Raw genomic sequence first — 25,663 nt, forward strand, 5'->3', positions numbered from 1 at the left:
TTTTGTGCACTTTATGCAGTCCTGTGTAGGTCTGTAGTCTAGTATAGCTTTCTCTGTGTTTTTTTTAATTACGTAGTTCAGTTTAGTTTTTGTACTGTGTCATGTAAACCATTGTCTCATTTTCACTATGCACTGTACCAGCAGTTATGGTGAAATGACAGTAAATGTGACTTGACTTGACTTGACTTGAAGTAGTGCTGTGCAGTTCCTGTTGGATCATTGGAAATAAGACAATTTGAAGTAAGAGCAGACTTAGGCAATTTGGCCCATTGATTATGCACTACCATTCATTCATGGCTGATTTATTATCCCTCTCCCTGTAGTTGTTACAAATCCCCTCTAATGTTGTTACAAATCAAGAATCTGCCAATCTCTGCTTTAAATATGTCCATTGTCTTGGCCTCCACAGCCATCTGTGGCAATGAATTCCGTAGATTCACCACCGTCTGGCCAAAGATATTCTGCCTCATCTCTGTTCTAAAGGGACGTCCTAGTATTCTCAGGCTGTGCTCTCTAGTCCTAGACTGGGAGACCACTAGTGGAAATGTCCTCTCCACATCTACTCTGTTTAGGCCTATCAATGTTTGATAGGTTTCCATTAGATTCCTCCCCTCGTTCTTCTAAATTCCAGTGAGTATAGGCCCAGAGCCATCAAACACTGCTCATGCTCTATGTTAATGCTTTAGTTCCTGTGATCAGTCTCATGAATCTTCTCCAGATCCTCTCCAACGTCAGCATATCCTTTCTTAGATAAGTGACCCAAAACTGCTCACCATATTACAAACACGAGGAAATCTGCAGATACTGGAAATTCAAGAAGGGTCTCGGCCCGAAACGTCGACAGCGCTTCTCCCTATAGATGCTGCCTGGCCTGCTGTGTTCCACCAGCATTTTGTGTGTGTTGTCTGTCCTGACGAAGGGTCTCAGCCCGAAACGTCGACAGTGCTTCTCCCTATAGATGCTGGCTGGCCTGCTGTGTTCCACCAGCATTTTGTGTGTGTTGTCTGTCCTGACGAAGGGTCTCAGCCCGAAACGTCGACAGTGCTTCTCCCTATAGATGCTGCCTGGCCTGCTGCGTTCCACTGACATTTTGTGTGTGTCACCACAGTACAAGTGCAGTCTGACCAATGCCCTCTGAAGCCTTGCTGCACAGGACACCGGCTTGCTTTTCTTGTGGGTTAGGGTTAAGACTGGAAGATTTGCCAACCTTTGTATGCTCAAGTCTCCGACTGAACTCACAACCTTCTCCTGAGATCAAGCATTGCAGAAGTAAATGAACCCACATCAGAAACATGGAAATGACACTGCGATCAAGAAGAGATTCAAGAGATTTAAAAACTCCATTGTCATTCCAACCGTACATCAGCTCTGCAGGGCAGAATGAGACAGCGTTTCCCAGGGACAAGTGCAATCATAACATAACTAATGCAACAATAAATAGTAAACACAACAATAAATTGTAAAACACAACAGCCACATGTCAGTTAAAAACAAGTTATAAGTGTCCAGTGCAAGTTAAAAGTGTCCAAAGCAGAGTCAGGTAGAGCAGCTATTTAGCAGTCTGACTGCCTGTGGGAGGAAGCTGTTTAGTAGCCTTGTGGTTTTAGTTTTGATGCTCCTGTAACGTTTGCCTGATGGCAGAAGAACAAACAGTTCATGGAGAGGGTGTGAGGGGTCTTTAATGATGTACGGTGTCTTCTGGAGGCATCGACTCTGAAAGTCTTGGACAGATGATAGGGAGACCCCAATAGCCTTCTCTGCTCCCCTAACCACCCTCTGCAAGGCCTTCTTGTCACCAGGTTATGATGCAAAAGGTCAGCACACTCTCAACCACGCCTCTGTAGAATGTAGTCAAGATGTTAGTGGGAGTGTTTAAGTTTCCTCACATAGCCAGCACTGATTCCTTTCGTATTCTTTGACTGTTCGGAGAGGGTCCATGAAACTGAGTGGGGGTGCATCGGTTTGGTAAATTCATTGTGAACTGAGCCAATGAAGATATTTGCCAGTTAATGCAGATTCTCTCTGTGCCTGACTGATCAGTATTGCTGAGGGTTGATACCTGTAACAAGAAGGATGTCCCTTTAGAGCAGAGATGAGGAAGAATTTCTTTAGCCAGAGGGTGGTGAATCTGTGGGATTCGCGGATGTACTTCCTGCGGCTCTTGAGGAAATATGGTCTGCCTCAGGAATTGCTGCTGCAGTTCTACACTGCAGTCATTGAGTCTGTCTTGTGCACCTCCATCACTGTGTGGTTTGGAGCCGCCACCAAGCAGGATAGAACCAGACTACAGCGCACAGTGAGGACTGCCGAGCGCATCATTGGAGCCTCCCTGCCCTCTATTGTGGACCTATACTCTTCCAGGTTGAAGAAGAGGGTGGGGAACGTCATAAAGGACTCCTCCCATCCTGCGCACGGACTGTTTGAACTGCTTCTGTCTGGTAGGCGCTTCAGATCCCTCCAGACTAAGACTAATAGGCACTGGAGAAGTTTTTTCCCTACTGCGGTCACTTTGCTGAACAGTTAACTGCTGGTTAACTGTCGGCTAACTATTACTTGGATTGCACTACCTGTATGTATAATCTATATTTTCATTTATATTTATCATCTGTTATGAGCAGAGAGACAACATCTGCCGGAAGTAAATTCCTTGTATGTGCACAGGTACTTGGCGATTAAAGTCTGATTCATTGCTACAGATGGCTGTGGAGGCCAAGTCATTGAGTATACTTAAAGTGGAAGTTAACAGGCCCTTGATTAGTAAAGGTGTCAAAAGTTATGAGGAGTTATGGGGTTAAGAGGGAAAATAAATCAGCCATGATTGAACAATGGAGCAGACTTGATGGGCTGAATGGCCTCATGCTGCTCCTATGACTCATGATCTGGAGACAGAGTGAACTTTCCACTCCCCTAAGAATTGCAATTAAACTTTTTACCCCTGAGAAACAGTGAAGTTCCTGTGAAAACACTTTGGGGCGGGTGAGGATTGATGAAGCAAGGTCTGACGGGCTCCTGGTGAAAGGAGATTAGTACACAGTGAGGGAAAGACAACAAAAAAATTAAGCAATATTGTAAGGAAGCTTTCTGCTTGAACCATTCAATAAACTCTTTTATCACGTCACTGTATGCATGATCACTTGGCTCTGTTGATACACCATGAGCCTTACAAGCAAAGAACGTTTTCCCTGCTTTACCACTGACCTCTGAGAGAGGTCATCTCTTCAGGGGCCAAGTGACCTGCAGTTATATCAATATCATTAAACTCAGGCAGTTCAGCAGTTTCCCGAGGGAACATTTCTTTTAGCTGGAGCAGCACACAGAACGTGCTGGAGGAACTCAGCAGGGTAAGCAACATTCACGGACAGAAGCGAACAGTCAGGATCTAAGGCCGAGATCTTTCAAATGACCGACGTCTGGAGAAAGTGGCACGATGGTGTAGCGGTTAGAGTAACACTTTACAGCTTCAGTTCTGCCACTGTCTGCAAGGAACTTGTACATTCTCAATGTGTCTGTGGGTTTCCTCTGAGTGCTCTGATTTCCTCCCATATTCCAAAGATGAGATGGTTTAGAAAGGGTTAATAAATTGTGACCATGCTATTTTGGCTCTGGAAGCATGGTCATTGACAGTAACAACACATATGCTTTGATGCTTCAATGTACATGTAACAAATGAAGCTAATCTTTGAAAAAAAACCTTAATTTTTAACTCCAAGTCCTTAACTTATTAGTTTCCTCTAGCTATGACTGCTCAGCTTGGTGGGAACGTTACACTGGTCACATATTGTCTCAGCCAATCTTTCCCTGAACAGGTGGGATGTCAGATGACGAGAAGGCAAATGCGTGATAAGGAGAATTCTCATATTAACTGAAATCCAACAATCTTCACATGTCCATTCAAGTATTTCAAGATTCAGGGAGGGTTTCTAACCCTTAATAACATGCAGAGTGTCATGAGTTCACCTCGAGGCAGTGATGACTCACAGCATTGCTGAGCTCTGAGGCATAAAGATACTGGCTCCAAAAACTCTTCACTAGTGTTCTGCTAATGGTCAGTAATGATGTTCTGGCAATGGTCAGTAATGGTGTTCTGGCAATGGTCAGTAATGGTGTTCTGGCAATGGTTCAGTAATGGTGTTCTGCTAATGGTCAGTAATGGTGTTCTGCTAATGGTTCAGTAATGGTGTTCTGCTAATGGTCAGTAATGGTGTTCTGGTAATGGTTCAGTAATGGTGTTCTGCTAATGGTTCAGTAATGGTGTTCTGCTAATGGTCAGTAATGGTGTTCTGGTAATGGTTCAGTAATGGTGTTCCGCTAATGGTTCAGTAATGGTGTTCTGCTAATGATCAGTAATGGTGTTCTGCTAATGGTTCAGTAATGGTGTTCTGCTAATGGTCAGTAATGGTGTTCTGGTAATGGTTCAGTAATGGTGTTCTGCTAATGGTTCAGTAATGGTGTTCTGCTAATGGTCGGTAATGGTGTTCTGGTAATGGTTCAGTAATGGTATTCTGCTAATGGTTCAGTAATGGTGTTCTGCTAATGGTCAGTAATGGTGTTCTGCGAATGGTTCAGTAATGGTGTTCTGCTAATGGTCAGTAATGGTGTTCTGGTAATGGTTCAGTAATGGTGTTCTGGCAATGGTTCAGTAATGGTGTTCTGCTAATGGTCAGTAATGGTATTCTGGTAATGGTTTAGTAATAGTGTTCTGCTAATGGTTCAGTAATGGTGTTCTGGCAATGGTTCAGTAATGGTGTTCTGCTAATGGTCAGTAATGGTGTTCTGGTAATGGATCAGTAATGGTGTTCTGCTAATGGTCAGTAATGGTGTTCTGGTAATGGTTCAGTAATGGTGTTCTGCTAAAGGTCAGTAATGGTGTTCTGGTAATGGTCAGTAATGGTGTTCTGGTAATGGTTCAGTAATGGTGTTCTGCTAATGGTTCAGTAATGGTGTTCTGCTAATGGTCAGTAATGGTGTTCTGCTAATGGTTCAGTAATGGTGTTCTGCTAATGGTCAGTAATGGTGTTCTGCTAATGGTTCAGTAATGGTGTTCTGCTAATGGTCAGTAATGGTGTTCTGGTAATGGTTCAGTAATGGTGTTCTGCTAATAGTTCAGTAATGGTGTTCTGGTAATGGTTTAGTAATAGTGTTCTGCTAATGGTTCAGTAATGGTGTTCTGGCAATGGTTCAGTAATGGTGTTCTGCTAATGGTCAGTAATGGTGTTCTGGCAATGGTTCAGTAATGGTGTTCTGGCAATGGTTCAGTAATGGTGTTCTGGCAATGGTTCAGTAATGGTGTTCTGCTAATGGTCAGTAATGGTGTTCTGGCAATGGTTCAGTAATGGTGTTCTGCTAATGGTTCATAATGGTGTTCTGCCAATGGTCAGTAATGGTGTTCTGGCAATGGTTCAGTAATGGTGTTCTGGCAATGGTTCAGTAATGGTGTTCTGCTAATGGTCAGTAATGGTGTTCTGGCAATGGTTCAGTAATGGTGTTCTGCTTATGGTTCATAATGGTGTTCAGCCAATGGTCAGTAATGGTGTTCTGGCAATGGTTCAGTAATGGTATTCTGGCAATGGTTCAGTAATGGTGTTCTGCTAATGGTTCAGTAATGGTGTTCTGGCAATGGTTCAGTAATGGTGTTCTGGTAATGGTCAGTAATGGTGTTCTGGTAATGGTTCAGTAATGGTGTTCTGGCAATGGTTCAGTAATGGTGTTCTGCTAATGGTTCAGTAATGGTGTTCTGCTAATGGTCAGTAATGGTGTTCTGCTAATGGTTCAGTAATGGTGTTCTGCTAATGGTTCATAATGGTGTTCTGCCAATGGTCAGTAATGGTGTTCCGGCAATGGTTCAGTAATGGTGTTCTGGCAATGGTTCAGTAATGGTGTTCTGCTAATGGTCAGTAATGGTGTTCTGGCAATGGTTCAGTAATGGTGTTCTGCTAATGGTCAGTAATGGTGTTCTGGTAATGGTTCAGTAATGGTGTTCTGCTAATGGTCAGTAATGGTGTTCTGGTAATGGTTCAGTAATGGTGTTCTGCAAATGGTCAGTAATGGTGTTCTGGTAATGGTTCAGTAATGGTGTTCTGCTAATGGTGCAGTAATGGTGTTCTGGCAATGGTTCAGTAATGGTGTTCTGCTAATGGTAAGTAATGGTATTCTGGTAATGGTGTTCTGGCAATGGTTCAGTAATGGTGTTCTGGCAATGGTTCAGTAATGGTGTTCTGCTAATGGTCAGTAATGGTGTTCTGGCAATGGTTCAGTAATGGTGTTCTGCTAATGGTTCAGTAATGGTGTTCTGCTAATGGTCAGTAATGGTGTTCTGGCAATGGTTCAGTAATGGTGTTCTGGCAATGGTTCAGTAATGGTGTTCTGCTAATGCTCAGTAATGGTGTTCTGGCAATGGTTCAGTAATGGTGTTCTGCTAATGGTCAGTAATGGTGTTCTGCTAATGGTTCAGTAATAGTGTTCTGCTAATGGTCAGTAATGGTGTTCTGCAAATGGTTCAGTAATGGTGTTCTGCTAATGGTTCAGTAATGGTGTTCTGCTAATGGTTAGTAATGGTGTTCCGCTAATGGTTCAGTAATGGTGTTCTGCCAATGATCAGTAATGGTGTTCTGGCAATGGTTCAGTAATGGTGTTCTGCTAATGGTTCAGTAATGGTGTTCTGCTAATGGTCAGTAATGGTGTTCTGGCAATGGTTCAGTAATGGTGTTCTGGCAATGGTTCAGTAATGGTGTTCTGCTAATGGTCAGTAATGGTATTCTGGCAATGGTTCAGTAATGGTGTTCTGCTAATGGTCAGTAATGGTGTTCTGCTAATGGTTCAGTAATGGTGTTCTGCTAATGGTCAATAATGGTGATCTGGTAATGGTCAGTAATGGTGTTCTGGTAATGGTTCAGTAATGGTGTTCTGCTAATGGTTCAGTAATGGTGTTCTGCTAATGGTCAGTAATGGTGTTCTGCTAATGGTTCAGTAATGGTGTTCTGCTAATGGTCAGTAATGGTGTTCTGGTAATGGTTCAGTAATGGTGTTCTGGCAATGGTTCAGTAATGGTGTTCTGCTAATGGTCAGTAATGGTGTTCTGGTAATGGTTCAGTAATGGTGTTCTGGCAATGGTTCAGTAATGGTGTTCTGGCAATGGTTCAGTAATGGTGTTCTGCTAATGGTCAGTAATGGTGTTCTGCTAATGGTTCATAATGGTGTTCTGCCAATGGTCAGTAATGGTGTTCTGGCAATGGTTCAGTAATGGTGTTCTGGCAATGGTTCAGTAATGGTGTTCTGCTAATGGTCAGTAATGGTGTTCTGGCAATGGTTCAGTAATGGTGTTCTGCTAATGGTCAGTAATGGTATTCTGGTAATGGTTCAGTAATGGTGTTCTGCAAATGGTCAGTAATGGTGTTCTGGTAATGGTTCAGTAATGGTGTTCTGCTAATGGTGCAGTAATGGTGTTCTGGTAATGGTTTAGTAATAGTGTTATGCTAATGGTTCAGTAATGGTGTTCTGGCAATGGTTCAGTAATGGTGTTCTGCTAATGGTAAGTAATGGTATTCTGGTAATGGTGTTCTGGCAATGGTTCAGTAATGGTGTTCTGGCAATGGTTCAGTAATGGTGTTCTGCTAATGGTCAGTAATGGTGTTCTGGCAATGGTTCAGTAATGGTGTTCTGCTAATGGTTCAGTAATGGTGTTCTGCTAATGGTCAGTAATGGTGTTCTGCTAATGGTTCAGTAATGGTGTTCTGCTAATGGTTCAGTAATGGTGTTCTGCTAATGGTCAGTAATGGTGTTCTGCTAATGGTTCAGTAATGGTGTTCTGCCAATGGTCAGTAATGGTGTTCTGGCAATGGTTCAGTAATGGTGTTCTGGCAATGGTTCAGTAATGGTGTTCTGCTAATGGTCAGTAATGGTGTTCTGGTAATGGTTCAGTAATGGTGTTCTGGCAATGGTTCAGTAATGGTGTTCTGGCACTGGTTCAGTAATGGTGTTCTGCTAATGGTCAGTAATGGTGTTCTGGCAATGGATCAGTAATGGTGCTCTGGTAATGGTCAGTAATGGTGTTCCGCTAATGGTTTAGTAATAGTGTTCTGGTAATGGTTCAGTAATGGTGTTCTGGTAATGGTTTAGCAATAGTGTTCTGGTAATGGTCAGTAATGGTGTTCTGGTAATGGTTTAGTAATGGTGTTCTGCTAATGGTCAGTAATGGTGTTCTGGTAATGGTTTAGTAATGGTGTTCTGCTAATGGTCAGTAATGGTGTTCTGGTAATGGTTCAGTAATGGTGTTCTGCTAATGGTCAGTAATGGTGTTCTGCTAATGGTTCAGTAATGGTGTTCTGCTAATGGTTCAGTAATGGTGTTCTGCTAATGGTTTAGCAATAGTGTTCTGGTAATGGTCAGTAATGGTGTTCTGGTAATGGTTTAGTAATGGTGTTCTGCTAATGGTCAGTAATGGTGTTCTGGTAATGGTTTAGTAATTGTGTTCTGCTAATGGTCAGTAATGGTGTTCTGGTAATGGTTCAGTAATGGTGTTCTGCTAATGGTTCAGTAATGGTGTTCTGCTAATGGTCAGTAATGGTGTTCTGCTAATGGTTCAGTAATGGTTTTCTGCTAATGGTCAGTAATGGTGTTCTGCTAATGGTCAGTAATGGTGTTCCGGTAATGATGCTCTGGTAATGGTTTAATAATGGTGGTCTGGTAATGGTTCAGTAATGGTGTTCTGGTAATGGTTTAGCAATAGTGTTCTGGTAATTGTCAGTAACGGTGTTCTGGTAATGGTGTTCTGCTAATGGTCAGTAATGGTGTTCCGGTAATGATGCTCTGGTAATGGTTTAATAATGGTGGTCTGGTAATGGTTTAGTAATGGTGTTCTGGTAATGGTTTAGGTTACACATTTATTGTGATCTCTCATACACTTAAAACATTTCAATATCATATGATCTCCCCTTAATCACACAAATTCACATGTGCTCTGGATGAGGGAACTTACAGAGTGTGGTAAAGACAGTCCATCTATCACAGGCTCGTCACACCTTTCCATCCAGTCCACCTTCATGGTGCGTTGCTTCAGGAAGGCTGATGATATCATCGAGGATGCCTGCCACTCTGGCCATTCCCTTTTCTTCCTTCTACCTTCATGGAGGTGATACAGGAGCTTGAAAGCCTGGGTGACCAGACTCCTTCCAAACTACTGTCGGAATTCTGTATTAACCATGTCTCTCACCACCCCTTCCGGATGGTTCTACCATCTTCCTGAAGCTCTTTGGTTATTCACACAAAATGCTGGAGGAACTCAGCAGGCCAGGCAGCATCTATGGAAAAGAGTACAGTCGATGTTTCGGGCTGAGACCCTTTGGCAGGACGGGAGAAAAAAAGCTGAGGAGTAGATTTCAAAGGTGGAGGAGGGGAGAGAGAAACACAAGGCGATCGGTGAAACCAGGAGGGGAGGGATGAAGTAAAGAGCTGGAAAGTTGATTGGTGAAAGAGATACAGGGCTGGAGAAGGGGGAATCTGACAGGAGAACACAGAAGGCCATGAAAAAAAGAAAAGGGGAGAGGAGTATCAGAGGGAGGCAATGGGCTGGCAAGGAGATGAGGTGAGAGTGGGAAAAGAGGGTGAGGAATGGTGAAGGACTGGGGAGGGGAGCCATTGCCTGAAGATGGAGAAATCGATGTTCAGGCCATCAGGTTGGAGGTTACCCAGACGAAATATAAGGTGTTTCTCCTCCAACCTGAGTGTGGCCTCATTGCGACAATAGAGGAGGCCATGGACTGACATTTTGGAAGGAAAGGGTAGTGGAATTAAAATGGGTGGCCTCCGGGAGATCCCGCTTTTTCTGATAGGTGCTCGGTGAAGCGGTCTCCCAGTCTACATCAGGTCTCACCGATATACAGGAGGCCACATCGGGAGCACTGGACACAGCAGATGACCCCAACGGACTCACAGGTGAAGTGTCGTCTCACCTGGAAGGACTGTTCAGAGCCCTGAATGGTAGTGACGGAGGAGGTATAGGTGCAGGTGTAGCAATTGTTCCACTTGAAAGGATAAGTGTCAGGAGGGAGATCACTGGGGAGGGACGAATGGATGAGGGAGTCACCTAGGGAGCAGAAGGTGTGGTGGCTGGGGGGGGGGGGGTGGAGGGAAAAATGTGTTTAGTGGTGGGATCCCGTTAGGAATGGTGGAAGTTACTGAGTATTATGTGGTGCACGCAGAGGCTGGTGGGGTGGTAGGTGTGGACAAGAGGAACCCTATCCCTGGTAGGGTGGCAGGAAGATGGGGTAAGAGCAGACGTGTGTGAAATGGAAGAGGTGTGGTTGAGGGCAGCATTGATGGTGGAGGAAGGAAAGCCCCTTTCTTTGAAAAAGGAGGACATCTCCTTCACTTTAGAACGAAAAGCCTCATCCTGAGAGCAGGTGTGGTGGAGAAGGAGGAAATAAGAAAAGTAATCACCATTCACTTAGACAACAACAATATACTTGCAGAAGAGCAGAAAGGATGTGTAAGGGTATGAAAGGATGTATAGCACAACTGATAAAAGATTCCGTAATTCTAAATCAAGCCCGGCAGAGAAGCAGAAATCTTTCATATTGTTATATTGACTACCAAAAAGAATTTGATTCTGTCCCACACTCATAGTTAATAGAAGTTCTTATTATTCATAAACCACACCCAATACTTGTGAAATTCCCACAACATTTGATGAAAGACAAGAGAAGATCTGCAGATGCTGGAAATCTGAGCAACACTTACGAAATGCTGGAGGAACTCAGCTGGCTGGCCGGCTTCTGTGGATAAGAGTACAGTCGCCATTTTGGGCCAAAGGCCTTCATCCGAATTGGAGACAAAAAGATGAGGAGTCTGAGTTAGAAGGTGGGGGAGGGGAGGAAGAAACACCAGGTGATAGGTGAGCCTGGGTGGGGTGGGGGGGCTGCAGTGTGAAGTACAAAGCTGGGAAGTTGATTGGTGAAAGAGATACTGGGCTGGAGAAGGGGGAATCTGATAGGAGAGGACAGAAGGCCATGGAAAAAAAAGGGGAGGAGCACCAGGGGGAGGTGATTGGCAGGTAAGGAGATAAGGAGAGAGAGAGGGAAAAGGGAATGGGGAATGGTGAGGGGAAGCGGGGAGGGGAGGGCAAGTACCAGAAGTTTGATGTTCATGCCATCAGGTTGGAGGTTACCCAGACGGAAATTAAGATGTTGTTCCTCCAACTTTAGCCTGACTTCATCAGGACAGTAAAGGAGGCTCTGGACTGATATGACAGAATGGAAATGGGAAGTGGAATTAACATAGGTGGTCACCAGGAGATCCTGCTTTTTCTGGCAGATGGTGTGTAGGTGCTTGGCAAAACAGTCTTCCAATCTACGTCAGATCTCACCGATATGCAGGAGGCACTGGGAGCACAGGACACAATAGATGACCCCAACAGACTCACAGGTGAAGTGTTGCCTCATCTGGAAGGACTGTTTGGTGCTCTGAATGGTAGTGAGGGAGGAGGTGTACGGGCAGGTGTAGCACCTGTTCTGTTTGCAGGAGGAAGATCAGTGGGGAGGGACAAATGGACAAGAGAATCACGTAGCGAGCAATCTCTGTGGGAAGGGGAAGATGTGCTCAGTGGCGGGTTTCTGTTGGAGATGGTGGAGGTTACTGAGAATGTGGGGGCTGGTGGGGTGGTAGGTGAGGACAAGAGGAATCCTATCCCTGGTGGGGTGGTGGGAGGATGGGGTAAGAGCAGACCTGTGTGAAATGGAAGAGATGGGGCCAAGGTCAGCATTGATGGTGGAGGAAGGGAAGACATCTTCTTCATTGTGGAAAGCTTCATTTGAGAGCAATGCCGTGGAGACGGAGAAATTGAGAGAAGGGGATGGTGTTTTTACAAGTATCCAAGTGGGAAGAGGTGTAGTCCAGGTAGCTGTGAAAATCTGTGGGTTTATAATGGACATCTTTGGATAAGCTGTCTCCAGGGAAAGAGACAGTGAGATCAAGGAAGAGGAGGGAGGTGTTGGAAATGGACCAGGGTGGAAGTTTGAGGCAAAGTTGATGAAGTCAACGAGCTCAGCATGGGTGCAGGAAGCAGCACCAATGCCGTTATTGATGTGGGGTTGGAAATGTTGGGGGTGACAGCAGTTTAGGCTTGGAACATAGACTGTTTCACGTAGCTGACAAAAAGCAGGCATAGCTGTGACCCATGCGAGTACCCGTGGCTACTCCTTTTGTCTGAAGGTGATGAAACATTGGCGCACTATAATCACCCTCTCTATTAACAACCAAAAAAGAACAACTATGATATCAAAATAAACCGAGGCATTTTCCAGTGCGATTCTCTAAGCCCATTGTGGTTTTGTCTAGCTTTAAACCACTCTCTAATTTACTGAATCAGACAAAAATAGGGGATCAAATCAGAGACACCCAAACGAATTATACGTTGACCAATCTATACATGGATGATTTGAATTATGTGCTCCTTCATCAGTAAAGGTAAAGCAATTGATTCAAATAGTAGAACTATTTTCTAATGATACAAACGTGATCTTTGGACTAGATAAATGCAGAACTTTTATTATGGAGCTGGCCAGAATTGATTGGAAAAGAACACTGGCAGGGATGATGGCAGAGTAGCAATGGCTGGGATTTCTGGGAGCAATTCAGCAGGATACGTACATCCCATAGAGACAGAATTATTTCAAAGACAGGATAACACAAACATGGCTAACACGAGAAGTCAAAACCAGCAGTTGGAGAATTGGGACGCTTTTATAAACCAACAGAAGGCAACTAAAAAACTCATAAAGAAGGAAAAGATGGAATACGAAGGTAAGCTGACCAAGATATTAAAGAGGATACCAAAAGTTTCTTCAGATACATGAAGTATAAAAGAGAGGGGAGAGTAGATATCGGAGTGCTTGGAGAGGTAGTAATGGGGGACAAGAAAATGCAGACAAACTGATTAAGTATTTTGCATCAGTCTTTATTGTGGACGGAGGTTCCCGGGTTCGAATCCAGTCCAGAGTACACTTTCCATCTGTGCCGGGTTGAGTGTTGAGTTGCAACTTGACTTCGTAAAATAAAGAAAAAGGACTGCGAGATGTCTGTGTGAGGAGTGGTGCGCCACACAGTCTTTTGTTCCGCACCTTGTAAGGCATGAAAATGCCCGGCGCTGGCCTCTCAGGCCTGAGCCGATGTCATCATCATCGTCATTTATTGTGGAAGATACTAGCAGTATGCCGAAAATTTGAGAGTGTCAGTGGACAGAAGTCAGTGATTTCCTAGCCATTGCTTAGGAAACTGAAATGTCTGAACATAGATAAGTCACCTGGACTGGATAGTATAGACCCCAGGGTTCTGAAAGAGGTGGCTAAAGAGATCGTGGAGGCATTAGTAATGATCGTGATTCCAGCATGTTTCTGCAGGAATGGAACATTGCGAATGTCACTCCACACTTCAAGGAGTGAGAGAGGAAGAGGAAAGAAAATTATAGGCCATTTAGTCTGACCAGCAGTTGGGAAGCTGTTGCAGTCGATTGTTAAGGATGTGGTTTCAGGGTGCTTGGATACACATGATAAAAAAGGCAGTAGTCAGCATGGTTTCCTTAAGGGAAAATCTTCCCTTACAAATCTGTTCGAATTCTTTGGAGAAATAGCAAGCAGGATAGACAAATGAGAATCAGTGGATCTTGTATACTTGGATTTTCAGAAGGCTTTTGACAAGGTGCCACACATGACGCTGTTAAGAGCCCATGGTATTACAGGAAAGGTATTAGCAGGGATAAAGCATTGGCTGATTGGCAGGAGGCAAAGAGTGGGAATAAAGGGAGATTTTCTGGTTGGCTGCTGGTGACTGGTAGTGTTCTCCGGAAGTCTGTGTGGGACTGCATGTCATTGATTTGAGCGATAGCATTGACGACTTTGTGGTCAAGTTTGCGGACAGTACAAAATTAGGTGGAGGAGCAGGTAGTTTTGAGGATGTACAGAAGTTATAGAAGGTCTCAGACAGACTAGGAGAATGGGCAAAAAAAGTAGCAGGTGGATTACATTGTCAGGAAGTATATGGTCATGCACTTAGGTGGAAGAAATAAAAGGGCAGATTATTTTCTAATTAGAGAGAAAATTCAAAAATCAGAGGAGCAAAGGGACTTGGGAGTCCTCGTGCTGGATTCCCCAAAGGTTAACTTGCAGTTTGAGTTGATGGGAAGGAAATCAAATACGAAATTAGCCTTCATTTCAAGAGAACTAGAAAATAAAGGCAAGGATGTAATGTTGAGGCTTTATAAAACACTGGTAAGTATCGTGACCTCATCTAAGGAAGGATGGAGAGAGTTCAAACGAGGCTCGGGAATTATTCTGGCATTGAAAGGCTTGTCATATGAGGAGCGTTTGACGGCTCCGGGTCTCTGCTCACTGGAATTCAGAAGAATGAGGGGTGACCTCATTGAAACCTGTCAGATGTTGAAAGGCCTCAATAGAGTGGATGTGGAGAGGATGGTTCGTATGATGAGGTTAGACTGGACCAGAGGGCACAGCCTCAGAGTAGAGGGGCATCACTTTAGAATGAAGAAGAGGAAGTGATGGGGATAAGCTCCCAATACCTATTAACTGCTCCCTATGGGAATCCTTCTATGCATGAAGGATATACGACAAATGACCCAAGGAAGGAATGCTTTCTGATGGGTTGAATGGCCTGTCCTGTTCAGACTTCTGCTGGATTCTTGTGCTCACGTCTCTGCAGTGAAACAACTTTTTGGCTTTGAAATGGAGTCGCAGGTGGAGGCCACCAAGAAGTAACTGCAATCTTTCTTGAAAAATAGTGATTGAGAAGCTGGGTAGATATCGGGGCAGGGTAATTTGTAATTGGTTATTCATACAGCAAGATACATGCTTGCTGTAGTGGTAGTTAATAGTGTTATTCCTGTGCCTCTCAGTTAGTCACGCCCACATGGGAGGAGTTCACATTCTGTACAAGCAGGGTCCTGGAGGCTGGCAGCCTGCACTGTTCCTCATATCGAACACAACACTTGCCATCCAGGCAGATCATTCCAAATGTAAGCACATTGAGGTAGCAGAAAAGGAAAAGTAATTACAACCCAGGGGAAGACCAGAGCAGTAAGAGCCATGCCGAGGCTGATAAAGAATGGGACAGAAGCTGTCCTAGAGTGTGGCAGTACATGTTAGAGTCATAGAGACACAGAACACTACAGCGCAGAAACAAGCTCGTTGGCACATCTGGTCCATGCCAAGCCATTTAAGCTGCCTAGTCCCATCGACCTGCACATAGGCCGTTGCCCTCCATATCCCTGCCATCCATGTACCAGTCCAGACCACTCAGAATGTTGGAATTGAAATTGCATCCATCACTTGCACTGGCAGCTCATTCCACACTCTCACTACTCTCTGAAGGAACCCTCATGTTCTCCTTCAACTTTTCACCTTTCACCCTTAATCTATGATCTCTACTTGGAGTCTCCTTGAACCTCAATAGAAAAAGCTTGCTTGCATTTACCCTACCTATTCCCCTCATAATTTTAGTACACCTCACGTAAATCTTCTATATTCTAGAAAATAAAGCACTAACCTATTCAATTTTATCTTATAACTCAGGTCCTCCAGTCCCGGCAACATCCTTGTCAATTTTCTCTGTACTCTTTCAATCTTAATTACATCTTTCCTGTAGACAGGGGACCAAAATGTCTTATACATACCATCTTCTGTACTCAGTACTTTGGTCTATGAAGGGCAATGTGTCAAAAGCGTTCTTTCCGTCCCTATCTACTGTGATGCCACTTTCAATGAATTATGGACCGGTATTCCCATATACCTTTGTTCTACCACACTCCTCTCTGTATCAGACCTGCCCTAGATGGTTCTCCCAAAGCACACTTGTCCCCATTAAATCCCATCTGCCATTTTTTAGCTCATTCTTTTTCTCAAGCTTTAGCACCTTCTGGTGGGGCAAACGACCAGGGTGTGAGACCCTTGATGACCTCGGCTCCTTTCCTGTGGCAGCAGGAAGTGGAGACAGAGTGAATGGAGAGGTGGCTGCATACAATCCACAATTCTCAGTAATTCTGGGCAGTATAATTGCCATAGGTCCTAATCCCCCAAAACAACTGGGGCAAATGTCTGAGGGACTTAATTTTTTGGATATAGTTATTGCCCTGACAACCAAACATTCACTCAAATATTTTTTGGGTGCTTGGTGTCTGTGGAATCGGACATCATACGCAGGGTAGTTTCCTTTCCCTGAAAGATGTAAGTAAACTAGTTTGGTTTTTCTCACACTCCAGCAGCTTCCCTGAATATTTTTTTTCTCATACCAACCACAAGTTGCTGTTCACATGCACAACTTGGCACAGAGGGATTTGAACCACTGGCCTCTGGCCCTGCACCATAACCACTACTCTAATGTACACATTCACGAAAAAAATTGTAGGTTGAACCTGCCCAAAAAGCTTTGAGATTGATCCTAAAATGCTTTGTGACCTCAGGATAATCTTTAAAGGGACTCTGACTGACATCAAACAGTGATATGGAACCTGTATAGAATAGAAAGTCAATCATAGCGCCTTTCAAGAACAAGGAAACAGGAGCAAAGATGGCCTCCTGGCTCCTCAAGTCAGCCCCACCGTTCAATATGACAGCCTCAACTTCGTCTCCGCACCATTTCCCAATCTGGCTTAAAAATTCCTCAATCTTTCAAATACTTATCTCATTCTGAATTAAATATCTCAAATAATCTGGACTCCATCACTCTCAGGGGCAGAGAATTCATGAGATTCACTACTGACTGAGCTAGGAAGCTTCTATTCACCTGCATATTAAATTATTAGACCCTTCCACTGTGCCTCTATCCTCGTTTGTGACTCTCCCTCTTGTCGAGTTCAGTTGAACTCCTTTGGAATCTATTTGCTTGGATGAGGTTATTCCTCATTCTGCTAAACTCCAAAGAATACAAACCCAAACTGTCTAGCCTTTCTTGACAGAGCAACATTCTCATCCCAGGAATATCCTCTGCAATGTCTCAAGTGCTGCTGTCTCGCTTAGGTGAGGGGATCAAAAGTGTGCACAGTATTCCAGATGTACCAGCGTCAGCAGTCTACATCTGGAAGAAAACTTCCTCTCTTTAACTTCGACATTGCCTTCTTAACCTCTTTATGAGGATTGTGATTCTTCTAACCTTTTAAGACTTGTGTACAGAATACCCGCAGATCTGTCTATACCACCCATTTGCAGTCTCTCTCCATTTAAAGATTGAAGATGATTTTTACCTGTCACAGATGTGTTGAAACATACAGTGAAATGCATCATCTGTGTCAATGGCCAACACAGCCTGAGGATGTGCTGAGGGCAGCCCACAAGTGTTTCCATGTTTCCAGTGCCAACCGAGCATGTCCAAAAGTTTACCCTTACTAACTGGTATGTTTCTGGAATGTGGGAAGAAACTGGAGCAGCTGGAAGAAATCCATGCTGTCACACCAACTCCCTACAGACAGCGGTGGGAATTAAACCCCAATTGCTGGCGCTGTAAAGTAAAATGCTAGGTGTTACCATGCCACCGCATGTTCTCAGATAATAATCCACCTTTCACACTTCCCCAAGTTAATCTCCATTTGCCGGAATTCTGCCCAATGACTTAATTGATCTATATCCCATTGGAGAATCACTATCCTCTTCATAAACTGCCTGTCCATCTTTTTCAATATCATTGGCAAACTTAAAACTTACAGTTTGTTCTCTCTTGGAGATCGTTAATGTAAATAGTAAACAAGTGAGGACGAAGAACCAGTCTCTACGGTACTCCATTAGCTTCATCTCACAAGCCTGAAAAGGACCCACGTATTCTAACTGTGTTTGTTCAGTGCCTTTATGTTACTATCCCCCATCAAGAAGGCCTCAAAGCACTTTGCATCGTTCTTAAAATAAAATAACCAACCAATCCCCGGGCACACCACCCTCCTCCATCTGGCAGAACTGGTCCTCACCCTCAACAGTTTTTCCTTTGGCCCTTTCCACTCTCTCCAAACTCGAGAGGTTACCGATGGGCCCCAGCCACGCCTGCCTCTTCACTGGTTACGTAGAGCAGTCTATGTCCCAAGCCTTCCCTGGTTATACTCACCAACTCTTCCTGCATTACATTGACAACTGCACTGGCGCTGCTTCATGTACCCATGCTGAGCTCGTCAATGTTATCTCTAACACCTCTCTCCCCTTTTTCGCTCTCTCTATATCCATCTCTGGAGACAAACGTCTTTTATAAACCCACTGATTGCCGCAGTTACCTCTTCCCCTCCCGTCTCCTGTAAAAATGCTATTTATTTTTTTCATTTCCTGCACCTCTGCTGCATTTGTTCCCAGGGCACAGCTTCCATTCCAGGGCACTGGAGATGTCCTTCCTCTTTAAATAACAGGACCTCCTTCCCTCCAATATTGATGCTGCCCTCACCAGCAACTCCTCCATTTTCTGCTCATCTGCACTCGCCCCATCTTCCCACCTCCCTAATACTGATATAGTTCCTCTTCTCTTTACCTACCACCTCAATAACTCGCGCATCCAACACGTTATCCTTCGCAGCTTCTGCCATCTCCAAAGGGACCCTACCACTAATCGAACTGTTACCTTCCTCCTCTCTTCGTTTTCCACAGGGATCGCCTCCTCTGCGATTCCCTTGTCCATTCCTCCCTCCCCACTCATCTCCCTCCTGGCACTTATCCCCGTGAGCAGCCTAATGCTACAGCTGCCCCTGCACCTCCTCCCTCACCTCTATTCAGGGCCCCAAACTGTCCTTCTAGGTGAGGCAACACTTCACCTGCAGACCTGCTGGGGTTGTCTATTGTGTCCGGTGCTCCATGTGTGTCCTCCTCTACACTAGTAAGACCATCGTAAATTGGAGGAACACTTTGTTGAGCACCTCTGCTCCATCTGCCACAAGCCGGACTTCCTGATGGCCCCACGTTTTAATTCCAATTCCCATTCCCCTTCCGACATGTCAGTCCGTGGCCTACACTTGTACCAAGACGAGGCCACCCTCAGGGTGGAGGAGCAACACCTTATATTCCGTCTGGGCACCCTACAACCTGATGGCACGAATATTGATTTCTCCTTCCAGTAAGCAAATTTCATCTCCCCCCACCTTTATTCCTCACTCTGATCTTTTACTTCTTCTCATCTGCCTGTAACTTCTCCTTCCCTTTCTCCTCTCCTATCAGATTCTTTCTTCTCCAGCCTTGATCTCTCCTACCCACCTGGCTTCACCTATCACTTTCCAGCCAGCCTCTCTCCCACCACACACCTTTTTATTCTGGCATCTTCCCCCTTCCTTCTCAGACCTGAAGAAGAGTCTCGGCCCAAAACAAGGACTGTTTACCCTTTTCCATAGAAGCTGGATGACCTGCTGAGTTCCTCCTGAATTTTGTGTGTGTTGCTTTGGATTTCCAGCATCTGCAGACTTTCTTGTGCTTCAGTTTTCTATGTGACAGGCAGATTTTATTCTGTGCTAACACACTTCCCCCAACCTCTGACGCACCTTGTCAAGTACCTTTCACAAATCTAAATACACTACATCTACAGGATCCCCTCTATCAACACTCATTATGACATCCAGAAAGAACTCAAACAAATTTGTTGAACGCAATTACCGTTCAGAAAAGCTGTTGACTTGGTCTGAGTACATACAGCTGAACGATTAGTTATTTTTGCTTCGATTATTGACTATAACACCTTGCTGTTGTGAAATGTCAAGCATAGTTCCCTCCTTCTGCCTTCCTCTCTCCCTGAATGAGAGCCGCATTTGCAGATTTCCAGTCTTTCGGTACCCTTCTGAAGTAGGTCTCGTTCTCTGTAGTGAGTTTCCTCTGTCCTTCGAAGCCGTACCAAGGGCTCCATTGCATCCACATGAGAGGGTGAGTGCCAGGGTGTGCGTACAGCTCTGGCGTCCTGGGTTCAATCCCAACTTGGCCTGTTGCCTGTGTGGAGATTGTACTTTCTCCCTGTGACTGCACCTGCTTCCCTGCATGTTCTTGGTGCTCACACGTTCCAAGAATGAGCTGAGAGGTTAATTACCCATTGGCATAGCTTAACCTTAGCCTTCGTTTTGAGAGGACTAGAATATAAAGGCAAGGATGTAATGCTGAGGCAAACATCAATCAGAGCACATGTGGAGCTTTGTGGGCAGTCTTGGGCCCCAATTTAAGAAATGATGTGGTAGCATTGGGGAGGGTTCAGAGGAGGTTTACGAAAATGATTCTGGAAATGAAAGGGTTAATGTACGAGGACCGATTGGTGGCTCTGGGCTTTCGAAGAGTAAGGGAGGAGCACATTGAAACTTATCAAATATTGAAAAGCCTAGAGACAGTCATTGTTGAGAGGATTTTTTCATGGTGGGTGAGTCTAGGACCAGAGGGCACAGCCTCAGACTGTAAGGATGTCCCTTGAGGCAGAGATGAGGATGAATTTCTTTAGCCAGAGGGCAGTGAATCTATGGAATGCATTGCCTCAGACGGCTGTGGAGTTCAAGTCATTTGGTATATTTAAAGTGTAGGTTAATCGTTTGTTATGTGCTGCATCCTATGATGTGGACACTCGTGGTCATGATTGTTTTTGGAAAATATTTCTACAGAAGTAGTTTGCTATTGTCTTTTTCTGAGCAGTGTCTTTATAAGACGGGTGACCATAGCCATTATCAATACTCTTTGGAGATTGTCTGCCTGGCGTCATAACCAGGACATGTGATCTGCACCGGCTGCTCATACGACCATCCACCACCTGCTCCCATGGCTTCCCGTGACCCCGATCGGGGGGCTAAGCAGCTGCTTCTCCTTGCCCAAGGGTGACCTGCAGGCTAGCGGAGGGCAGGAGAGCCTCACACCTCCTTTGGTAGGGACGCATCTCCACCCTGCTGCGTCTTGATTAATAAGGGTGTCAAAAGTTACGGGAAGGCAGAAGAATGGGGTTGAGACCAAAATAAGTCAGCCATGATCAAGTGGCAAAGCAGACTCTATGGGCTGAATGGCCCAATCCTGCTCCCACGTGTGGTCTTATGGTCTTAACACCCTCAGCGATTTAGAAACAGCTTCTTCCCTTCCGCCATCTAATTTCTAAATGGACGTTGAACCCATGAACACTAACTCACTTTTTTATTACTTCTGTTCCTGTACTAATTTTAATTTAACTATTCAATATATACATTATTGTACTTACTACAATTGATTTACTTACTTTTTCCCTATATCATCATGTATTGCATTGTACCACAGCCACTAAGTTAACAGATTTCACAACATAAGCTGTTGATTCTACTTAATGGCGCAGAGATACAATGGGAACTGATGGGAGTGTGAGAATGAATTGCAGAGACACAGGGAAATGGAACTGGTGTGATTGCTCTGCAAAGAGACAGCACAGTCCTGATGGGCAGATTGTCCTTTTTGTGCATTGTTATAAGAATAAGCTAAGAGAATAGATGGGTTCATGGTTTAGTTGGCTTATTTGAAAGACAGTAGCCTACTCCTTCAATGTGTCACTAAGCATCAGTTATTAAAGAAGTGTAATAAAAGCAAACCAGCAATAAAATGGGCAGGGAGGGATTGGAGAGTTGGCCTATATGGAAATCATTAATTATCAATTGCGTCATGCGAGTGAAGCAATGACACTGTGCGATTCACTTACGTGGCCGTATTTTATGAATGTGATCATGAATGATAAATGTGTCAGTAAAGTTTCTCCAAACAAAGGCATTTAATGACTTTTAGTTTATTAAGTGGAAGCTGGGTAAATATGTGGGAGAAAGGAATGGAAGAGCATGCCAATGGGATTAAATGGGGATGGTGGGAAAAGGTTATTTGGAGCATAAATTTGTCACTGCCAGGTTGGAGTAAATGTGACTGTCCATAAAGCCCCTAATGCATTAAAGGATAATGCACTTGATTAGCTTGCACAGAAAGAGCCTGGAAACACACAATGGGCCAAATGGTCTTTTTCAATGGTGTGTAATTTTATTGCTAGCTACCATTGGCTCAGCCAAAGCTACACACTGACGTAATACCCCAAATCTTTAAACATCTCCCTGTTTGATGTTGTTGTTGTTTTGTTCATTGTTGTGATTGTGTTTGTGATTTAGCTCCTAACAAAACAACAGCTGGGAATGCAGGAAGGGAACTAGAACAAGTGTGTTGTCCCATTGAGCGTCCTGGGCTGTTTATCAGGAACTGACAATCCCAGGCTGTGGATTCCTCCAGAGTATTTCATAGAAAAGTGTACAGTCACTTCCAGAGTGGAGACCGTCCCCTCTCCTTACCTTTCCTCCTGTTTCTACACAAACCTTACACTGTTGCTGACTCACCAGGTGAACCAGGGACAAAAGATTGGACATAGACACAAGCAATTCCATGCAGAATGAGTAAAACAATGGAAGCGCTTTCCTTTGTATTTACTTTTGAAAACATTTTGATTATTTGTTGTAAAGTTTTAGAGGTGGGGAGATACTGCTTGGGTCTTACTAACCCTAAAGTGGAGCACCTGGAGGAGACCCATGCGGTCACTGGGAGATACTGATGATCATATTGACAAAATTAATGATGATAGCGATGATAACGTTGTCAAGTATGAATAATGGGGACTGATGATTATGTTGATTATATTGATGATATTCATGTGGCTGATGATGATATCGAAGATGATGGTGATGATGAAGCCATAACTCGTTATAGACGGTGCTGAAAGATCATAAGGAAGCTTAGGGTGATATTGATGAAACTCTTGCTGATTTTGATGATGAGTTAACGGAGAGCCATAAGACCGTATGACACAGGAGCAGAATTAGGATAGAGGGTCGTCCTTTCAAAACTGAGATGCAGAGAAATTTCTTTAGCCAAAGGGTGGTGAATTTGTGGAATTTGTTGCCACATGCAGCTGTGGAGGCCAGGTGGCTGGGCAGAGATTGCCAGGTTCTTGATTGGACACAGCATCAAAGGTTACGGGGAGAAGGCCGGGAACTGGGGTTGAGGAGGAGAAAAAAAGGATCAGCCATGACTCAATGGCGGAACAGACTCGATGAGCCAGAAGGCCCAATTCTGCTCCTATGTCTTATGGTCTCATGGTCTAATAAGGCAATTCGGTCTGTCCAGTCTGCTCCACCATTCGGTCATGGCCACTTCTGTAATGCAAGATGTCATCAAGCCTACCGATCTAACAATATGGTAGGCCTCTTCTGTGGCTGAGAACTAACTTCCCATGCTTGTGGGCTGGGATCATAGTTTGGAAACAAGAACGTATCTTCACTGTATCCCACTCATTTTTCCACCACACTGTTTTCCTGTCATGTCATACGGCCAAAGTGACGGTCTCCCTCTGCCTGTGTTGCACATCAGCAGATGGGCAATCTGGTTTTGTCTTGACATCTCCAAACATCCAAGGGCTGTGCCTCTTCCTTCCTCTGGTTACGTCTGCATGGTTCCATGGGCACCAGGGAGTCGGTAACATCATGGGCCACACATCCTGTGCCCCTTCCAGTGGTCTACTCCTGTTCCTGGTTTGGTTCTGGCCCCTTTAATGTAAACATTTAAGGATTCCCAGGAGACATCACCAATCCCCACCCACGGATTCTCTTTGACCCTCTTGGCACCAGCAGTTCTCCCAGTGGTTCAGAATAATCAACATTCCCATAAACAGTACGCAGGCTGAAACCTCACAAAATACAGATTAAATCTCCAGCCAGAATCTCCCACGTATCTTACAAGTTACTTAGAGACAGGAAAGGAAGACCTAGCTTTCAACACGTTCAGAGTCAGGATCCGAATCAGAATTGGGTTTAACACCACCGGCATATGTTGTGTAATTCATTAACTTTGCAGAGCAGGACAATGAAATACATAACAATAGAGAGAAAAAAACCCTGTAAATTATAGTAAATATCTATATTATTAAATAGTTAAATAAATAGTGGAAAAAATAGAAATATGAATGTAGTGAGGGAGTGTTCAATGTCCATACAGAATTTGCATGACAGAGGAGAAGAAGCTGTTCCTGAATTGCTGAGTGTGTTCTTTCAGGCTTCTGCACCTCCTTCCTGATGGTAGCTATGAGAAGAGGCTATGTTCTGGGCGATGGGGGTCCATGGTATGTCTATAGAAGCTTTCGAGTGTTTTCGAGTGTGACAAACTAAATCTCTTCAAACTCCTTGTGAAATATAGCCGCTGTCTTGCCTTCTTTACAGGCGCATCAATATGTTGGGACCTGGTTAGATTCTCAGAGATACTGACACCCAGGAACTTGAAATTGCTCACTTTCTCCACTTCTGATTCATCTATGAGGACTGAAAAATAAAATTAAAAAAGCACAGGATTAGACGTTAATATCCCTCATGCCAAAGCATTTGTTCGAGACTGCCTTGGTGTTGGGAATGGCACAGGGTTGACAGGCAGGGGTTTTCAAGTGGGCACCCTCCTTCCTAAATGATTCATTGATTAGCACATTACATCTCTGAAGGTCTTGACAATAAGAACATAAGAAATAAGACAGGAATAGGCCATCTGGCCCATCGAGCCTTCTCTGCATTCAATAAGATCATGGCTGATCTGGCCATGGTCTCACCTCCACCTACCTGCCTTTTCTCCTACTACTGTATGCAAAAACCTTGTCTTAAATATATTTACAGAAGTAGCTACCACTGCCTCATTGGGCAGAGAAGTCCACAGATTCACCACTGTCTGGGAAAAGCAGTTCCTCCTCATCTCCGTCCTAAATCTACTCCCCCGAATCTTGAGGTTATGCCCCCTAGTTCTAGTCCTACCTACAAGTTGAAACAACTTTCCTGCCTCTATCTTATCTATCCTTTTTATAATTTTGTATATTTCTCTAAGATCTCCTCTCATTCTTTTGAATTTCTGTGAGCACAGTTCCAGGTGACTCAATGTCTCCTCATAGTCTAACCCCCTCATCTCTGAAATCAACCTGGTGAACCCCCTCTGGTATATCCTTCCCCAAGTACTGGTCTCACCAGTACCTGTACAGTTGCACCATAACCTCTCTGCTCTAGCCATGAAGGCCAACATATTCCCTTTAGCAATCCCTCAATCCCTCTAGCAATGAAGGCCAACGTTCCCTCTAACAATCCCTCTAGCCATGAAGGCCAACATTTCCTCTAGCAATCCCTCAATCCCTCTAGCAATGAAAGCCAACGTTCCCTCTAGCAATCCCTCTAGCCATGAAGGCCAACATTCCCTTTAGCAATCCCTCAATCCCTCTAGCCATGAAGGCCAACATTCCCTCTAGCAATCCCCTCTAGTTGCCCCCCCCCCGTCCTGTCTTTCCAACATCTTGATGCAATCTTGGAGCCTAGAAGAGGTCTTTTTGCTTGATCCCGAGACAGTGACTGTTTATTCCACTGTCGCTGCTGTGGCTCTGATGGTTTGAGGTACAGTCTGACTTTGGATCCCTGGTTCCTTCAGCAAATCAATGGTGGATGTGGCTATAAATCCCCTACAACCCACTTCCATAGGATAAACTTTGGTTTTCCAGCCCCATCATTGAGCTTCAGCTGCTAGATCTACAAAGCGTAGCCTCTTGTGCTCATATGCTTCAGCCACTGAAACCTCCCACTGTACTGTGAGTTCCACCACGTAGACGCCATGTTGTGAATTGGACCAGAGAACCAAGTCTGCCCTAAGGTTGGTGGCAGTAATTCGGTGGAAAG

The 25,663-nt window shown here is 44.4% G+C and overlaps 1 protein-coding gene across 3 annotated transcripts in view; it reads left to right on the forward strand.

Moving 5' to 3' along the window:
• The first annotated feature begins 1,772 nt into the window (after positions 1 to 1,772).
• The window catches only part of LOC132383230 (uncharacterized), a 31,879-nt gene continuing 7,988 nt past the window's right edge, over positions 1,773 to 25,663 (forward strand). Inside the window, exon 1 of one of the 3 annotated variants that reach the window (XM_059954137.1) lies at positions 1,773 to 2,438. In XM_059954137.1, coding sequence (XP_059810120.1) covers positions 2,093 to 2,438 — 346 coding nt within the window. In that variant the 5' untranslated portion in view covers positions 1,773 to 2,092. Of the gene's footprint in view, positions 2,439 to 11,710; positions 12,796 to 24,069; positions 24,088 to 25,663 lie in introns of those variants that run through there. The other 2 variants (XM_059954138.1, XM_059954139.1) reach the window with 2 other exon arrangements.

The sequence above is a fragment of the Hypanus sabinus genome, chromosome 29, assembly GCF_030144855.1.
Source record: "Hypanus sabinus isolate sHypSab1 chromosome 29, sHypSab1.hap1, whole genome shotgun sequence".
NCBI classification, from domain to species: Eukaryota; Metazoa; Chordata; class Chondrichthyes; order Myliobatiformes; family Dasyatidae; genus Hypanus; species Hypanus sabinus.